Below are 7,005 nucleotides of genomic sequence, written 5' to 3' on the forward strand. Positions count from 1 at the left end.
CCTTTATATGCTGCTGGTGGGAAAATAAAATGATGCAGCCACTATGGAAAGCAGTATGATACTTCCACAAAAAGTTAAACATACAGTTACCACATGGTCGAGCAATTCTACTTCTAGGTATACACCCAAGAGAACTGAAAACAGATATTCAAACCAAAACTTGTACATCGATGTTTGTGACAGCATTCTTCATAAAGCCCCAAAGTGGAAGACAATCCAAATGCTCATTGATAGATGAATATTTAAACAAAAAGCTTGATCTATACCTATGGTTTAATATAATGGAATTATAAAACTATGGAATGAAGTGGTGATATATGCTACAATACATGGATAAGCCTTGAAAACATTATGATATGTGGAGGACCAAGCCCACATTTTGTGGTTACACAAGTTTGTGAATATACTCAGAACTCACAGTTACTCCCAGCCTTGGGCTCAGGCCCTGACTCACAGCCCTTTATTACACTTTAATATGTTGTATTGTATGGTCTGTGGATTTCCTGTCAACAAAAACATAAACTAACATATCAATTTAATAAAATTTAGGAATTTTCTGAGCTTCTTCCACCCCAGCAGGCATACCGTGGTCTGCTTCTCCACGTTTCCTGGCAGCATGGCCCCCAAACGCCAGTCTCTGCTCCCACCTCAGAAGAAGAAACCAAGACTGCCTACTGCCCCGAGGCCAGAGGACGCCTCGGCCTCTCCAGGCTTGCCGAAGAAGAAAGAAAAAGAGCAGCAGGAAGCAATTCAACACATTGATGAAATACAAAATGAAATAGACAGACTTAATGAACAAGCCAGTGAGGAGATTTTGAAAGTAGGACAGAAATATAACAAACTCCACCAACCATTTTTTCAGAAGAGGTCAAAATTGATCGCCAAAATCCCAAATTTTGGGGTAAGAACATTCGTCAACCATCCACAAGTGTCCGCACTGCTTGGGGAGGAGGACGAAGAGGCACTGCATTATTTGACCAGAGTTGAAGTGACAGAATTTGAAGATATTAAATCAGGTTACAGAATAGATTTTTATTTTGATGAAAATCCTTACTTCGAAAATAAAGTTCTTTCCGAAGAATTTCATCTGAATGAGAGTGGTGATCCGTCTTCAAAATCCACTGAAATCAAATGGAAATCTGGAAAGGACTTAACGAAACGTTCCAGTCAAATGCAGAATAAAGCCAGCAGGAAGAGGCAGCATGAGGAACCAGAGAGCTTCTTTACCTGGTTTACTGACTATTCTGATGCAGGTGCAGATGAATTAGGAGAGGTCATCAAAGATGATATTTGGCCAAATCCATTACAGTACTACTTGGTTCCCGATATGGATGATGAAGAGGGGAAAGGAGAAGAAGATGACGATGATGATGAGGAAGAAGAAGGTTTGGAAGATATTGATGAAGAAGGGGATGAGGATGAAGGTGAAGAAGATGAAGACGATGATGAAGGGGAGGAAGGAGAGGAGGATGAAGGAGAAGATGACTAACAAAACACTGATGGATTCCAACCTTCCTTTTTTAAAATTTTCTCCAGTCCCTGGGAGCAAGCTGCAGTCTTTTTCCTTTTCTTTTTTTTTCCCTCTTGTGCTCAGTGGCCCTGTTCTTGAGGTCTCTTTTCTCTACACCATGGTTCTCAACTTATTTTGGGGGGAAATACCTTGCAGAATACAATGGGAAAAGAATCTCTACCCCTTTCTGTTCCAAATTCATTTTTATCCCTTCCTGTCTCAAAAACTGTATAGATCAACACCACCGAGCTCTGTGGGAAAAAAGAAAAACCTGCTCCCTTCGCTCTGCTGGAAGCTGGAGGGTGCAAGGCCCCTGTGTAGTAGTGCATAGAATTCTAGCTTTTTTCCTTCTTTCTCTGTGTATTGGGCTCAGAGAGTACACTGTGTCTCTATGTGAATATAGACAGTTAGCATTTACCAACATGTATCTGTCAACTTTCTCTTGTTTAAAAAAAGAAAGAAAAAAACTTAAAAAAAATGGGGTTATAGAAGGTCAGCAAAGGGTGGGTTTGAGATGTTTGGGTGGGTTAAGTGGGCATTTTGATAACATGGCTTCTCCTTTGGCATGTTTAATTGTGATGTTTAACGGACATCCTTGCAGTTTAAGATGACACTTTAAAAATAAATTCTCTCCTAATGATGACTTGAGCCCTGCCACTCGATGGGAAAATCAGCAGAACCTGTAGGATCTTATTTGGAATTGACATTCTCTATTGTAATTTTGTTCCCGTTTATTTTTAAATTTTCTTTTTGTTTCACTGGAAAGGAAAGATGATGCTCAGTTTTAAACGTTAAAAGTGTACAAGTTGCTTTGTTACAATAAAACTAAATGTGTACACACACAAAAAATAAAATAAATAAAATTTGGGTAAAATATTGATGGGCAATTTTACAATGTGGATGAATCAAGTTGAGAATACTGCAACCCATCAAGCAATCTTTACAGCAAAACTGTGAGAAACAGATATCATGGGCAATCTGCTGTGAGGTGATTGTAGTACAATGTATCAACTATAAAATGTTCTTGCTAAAATAAATGAGTGTGAATCCAACCAACTTCATAGATCTAAGTACAAGGTAGCATGTAATGAAACATGTTTGTCACAAAGATGCACACTGTGAAATCTAGAATGTAATTATACAGAACAAATAATACAATCTTTTCATGGAAGAAAAATGTTCGGGAGGGCTGTTACAGATTAAAAGAGGATTAGGAGGTATTTCAACCAATGGGATGTATGATACTCGTTTATTAACAGATCCTAATAAGAGGATGCCTCAAATTTCAGAGGCATATTTAGGACAATCAGAGAAATTGGACAATGATATTTTCATGTGGCATTAGCGAATAATTGTAATCATTGTTAGATGCAATGATGGTATTTTGGTTATTTTTAAAGAACTTATCTGTTAAACTGTATGATACAGTAGAGTGTATGAAGCAGATAACTTCCTAGGATATATGGGTAAAGTCAGATGATATCTTGAATATACTTTGAAATACTACAGAGAAAAACTCAAATAAGACATAATTAGAAAAATGTTAATTACTGTTGAAGCTGATTGGTGAGTATATGGAATTTTGATGTATTGTTCTATCTACTTTTTTGAAATTATCAATGAAAAAGAGTGAACAGGAACAGCTAAATCAGAGTTTGAGTATATTGCTGAGAAATATGAGTGAAAATACCAAAAATAAAAGAGTTGATCATGGTTACATGTATAGAGCTATAATTGCTTGGGTTTCCAAGTAGGGTTGGAAACAGCTGGTTTTTGTTTTAAGTATTATATAAATGTTCATCAGCTTAATTGAGGTATAACGTATCAATTTTAATGGGCCTTTGTATCAGGATATAAATATGTGGAAGGAAATTCTGAAAGAAACACACTATACTGTTAACAGTGTCACCTCTGGGAATGGCATGCAGATTAGAGCTGGTGACCAAAGGTGATTTTCATTAATTCCTCCAACAAACATTTGTTGAGCACCTACTATGTGCCAGATTTGTTCTTAATGCTGGAAGTACAGTCATGAAAGTCACACACACAAAGAAAATCCCTGCTCACATGGAACTCACATTCTAGTAGGGGAGACTGAGAAAATAAAATCAATAAGATACATACATACCATAGTAGTCATATGTACTACACAACAAGCTAAGCAGGGAAAGGAAACAGTGTGGGGTGAGTGTGGGATTGGCACCTTTGGGTAGATTGTGCAGCTAAGGCCTCTCTGAGAAGGTGACACAGGAAGAAAGACCTGAGGGAGGTGAAGGGACAGCCTGTGGAAATCTGGAGATGGAAGTTGCAATGAGGGAATATCCTGAGCTTCCTACTGATTTTTCCCAGTAAATTTATTAGTTACTGACAAATAGAAACGTCCCCCAAATTTTGATGCAAGAGATGCTGTGTCATTGTTGTTTGGCAGGTACAAATTGGTCAGGTTTAAGACCAGAATTACCCTGATGGTTCAAGCAAGTAGGACATGGTTTAAGACCTTTGAACAAATTGAGGCTATAGCCAAGCATACTAAATGTGCATGTTTCTATAAAATGGATATTTTTGGAATATGTGTATAAACAGGTCTTCAATAGCCTCTCAGTTAAGTGACTCAGTCCGGTTTTGTAAGCTGTGTGTAGCTACTTGAGTAACAGTGCTGTACAAAATCTAAACTGTTGCTTGAACCTAGTGCTGAGATACTCAACCATCATTGGAATCAATAAGCTACATGTGGTAGAACATTTCTGTATCCACGGATGTGGGGCTAATAGGTTATTTATTTCACTAACTTCAGGGACAAGGGCTTAAGTTGGCAGAAAAGGCTGATCAGGCTGACCACAAGCCTGGATCCCACCACATTACAGGATGGAGTCACTACATGGTCACAGTTGGTGACATCACAGTGGGGTTTGCCCTATAAAGTCCAGACCATCTTCAGGTTCAGGCTTATTTCTCTCAAGGGTTTGTAGTGGCTGGAAGGGATTTTGTTGTTGTTCTTCTTTCGTTTTAAAGACTGGGTTTTTTTTTTTTTTTCAGGCTAAATGCTTACTTAGGAAAATTGGTTTGAATCTGTGGCAAAGGCTTTCAACAATACTTTCTTTCCTTTTCAGGTCACAGTATTGGAAGAAGAGTGTGGTTTACAGCTAGTACTGCCCTGGTGGCGTGGACCCAGACTTCAAGCACAAAGATCAGACACTGATCTCACGCATCTGATAGGTAAGTAATACAATTCTCAGTTATACTTTCATTGAGTTTTACTCTCTTCTGTACAATAAGCTTGTTTTTAAGGGTAGGTGTCTCACTGAACTTCTCTTAATATCTGGTTAGGCACTGTGTCCATGTGTATACTCAATAGCTCTAGTTAATTATGATGATCATGAGAGCTCTCCCTGTGTGATTGGAAATACCAGCCTATCTGGTAAGTTCCAACACTCATGAACTCAGTTTAAACTCCAAGCCCCAGAAAAGGTCATATTTTTAACTAGAGCTGAATGACTTGATTTTTAGAAGTATGACTGAAATGTTTTCATCCAGTTTTCACTGGTACCACGGAGGTTTGGTAGACATCGTGTATACACTAAGTTTTGACCAGTATCATAGCTATGTTCTTGGGTTATTTCAATAACGTAAGACCTTTGAAGGATATCAGAGTAGCCTGATATTTTCATAAATCATAGAACTGGGAAAGAATTTGAGGTGATCCTCCTTTGACTCCCTGGACTGCTGAGGAAAGGACCTTCTATCATCCTACACTGGAATGTCTGAAGGCTGATGGGAAACTTCCTTTGTGAAGTGCACTCAGCCATGTGGCCTTCTACTTAAGAAGTTTTACTTACAACTAACTGAAATCACTGTTGGGAAAGATTCAGCATGAACTCATTTGTTGTGCCTTTAAAGAAAGAAAACTACAACTGTTAAATGTCTATTATATATTATTCTTTTCTCTATAGCACAGGGCAGGCTCACAGTAACATTCAAAGGTGAATAGCTAATTATTTCTGATGTATCCTTCTTTTGTGATTTCAATAATACACACTGTAGGTAATTTAGAAAGTTATACAGATTTGATGAGGGAGTCGGAAGGCACTACTTTCACATCTTTGTATTGGCTTACAACCTCTCATGGATCACACAGTTGGCACACACACTCTCCCAGTGAGTTGGGCTAGCTGGTTCAGGGTTCAGCAGACACTGGCTTCTTGTACTGTGTGCCAGGTCCTTATGGTTATGTTCTGTTAACCAAAAGCACTGAGCAAGGAGAGAGAAGGGGACCAGGTGAGAGAGGGTAGTTGGCATTATAAACCCATTATGACCTCATCAACTGATCACACTGATTTTGAACCAATCATTTACTTCCTTAACTTTCAATTTCCTCAATTAAAATGAGGGTGAAATAAATGAATGGTTCTTAAGATTTTATGATCAAGGATCCTTTTGAGAAGCTGGTGAATTGTGTGGGAACTTTTTTTTTTTTTTAAAAAAAGCATATATGCACATACACACAAAAATTCAGGAACTTCAAGGAAACCTAAGGAGCTCTCTCTAAAGAGCACCCAGAGTCAAGGAGCTCATTCTTTTTCAATTTCACACATATATATGATTCTAGTGTTTTCCATCATTCAAACTATATCAGATCCCTGCCTAAAATTCTCTCTCCAACACATTCCTTTTAAATTAGAATCAAAATAATGAACAACTATGGCCAGAGTCAACAAGATCTGCCTACTCTGTCCTCATCACTTACCACTTTCCTCCTTTGTAGCTTTGTTCCAACCACACAGGTTTTCTTTCTTTTCTTTTTTTCTTTCTTTTTTTTTTTTTTTTGAGACAGAGTCTCACTCTGTTGCCCGGGCTAGAGTGCCATGGCATCAGCCTAGCTCACAGCAACCTCAAACTCCTGGGCTTAAGCAATCCTTCTGCCTCAGCCTCCCAAGTAGCTGGAACTACAGGCATGTGCCACCATGCCCAGCTAATTTTTTTTCTATATATATATTTTAGCTGTCCAGATAATTTCTTTCTATTTTTTAGTAGAGACAGGGTCTCGCTCTTGCTCAGGCTGGCCTCGAACTCCTGACCTTGAGCGATCCTCCCACCTCGGCCTCCCAGAGTGCTAGGATTACAGGCATGAGCCACCGTGCCCGGCCTTCTTTCTTTTTAAGCTTACTAAATACGGGTATAATTGACAGACAATAATCTGTCTTTATTTAAAATGTACCATTTGATCAATAATTGCCATATGTGACACCTGTGAAAGGATCAGCACAATGAAGGGAACTGATGCATCCATCACATCCAAAAGTCCCAGATCCATCCTCTATATGCACAGCAATGAGACCTACATTGTTGCTCCAAAGAGGTTCTTTAGTTAATTATGTTGTGCTTAACTAGGAGTAATTTATTATTCAGGCAATTACATATGTATGTTTAAAACATGTACCTGGAGTATTTGAATGTTCTTGAAAAGCTCCTTTCCTTATGTATTTGTATTTTCTGCC

The 7,005-nt window shown here is 38.5% G+C and overlaps 1 protein-coding gene across 1 annotated transcript; it reads left to right on the forward strand.

The window, feature by feature from the left end:
• The first annotated feature begins 616 nt into the window (after positions 1–616).
• On the forward strand, positions 617–1,527 carry LOC138378272 (protein SET-like). Its single transcript, XM_069463626.1, has one exon. It carries the CDS (start codon positions 617–619, stop codon positions 1,487–1,489), a length of 873 nt encoding a protein of 290 aa, XP_069319727.1. The 3' UTR covers positions 1,490–1,527.
• The last annotated feature ends 5,478 nt before the right edge of the window (positions 1,528–7,005 follow it).

The sequence above is a fragment of the Eulemur rufifrons genome, chromosome 30 (assembly GCF_041146395.1).
Source record: "Eulemur rufifrons isolate Redbay chromosome 30, OSU_ERuf_1, whole genome shotgun sequence".
NCBI lineage: Eukaryota > Metazoa > Chordata > Mammalia > Primates > Lemuridae > Eulemur > Eulemur rufifrons.

Excerpts from the sequence above, each read along its gene's own strand:
- LOC138378272 (XM_069463626.1), top strand. The coding sequence starts at position 617 with ATGGCCCCCAAACGCCAGTCTCTGCTCCCACCTCAGAAGAAGAAACCA.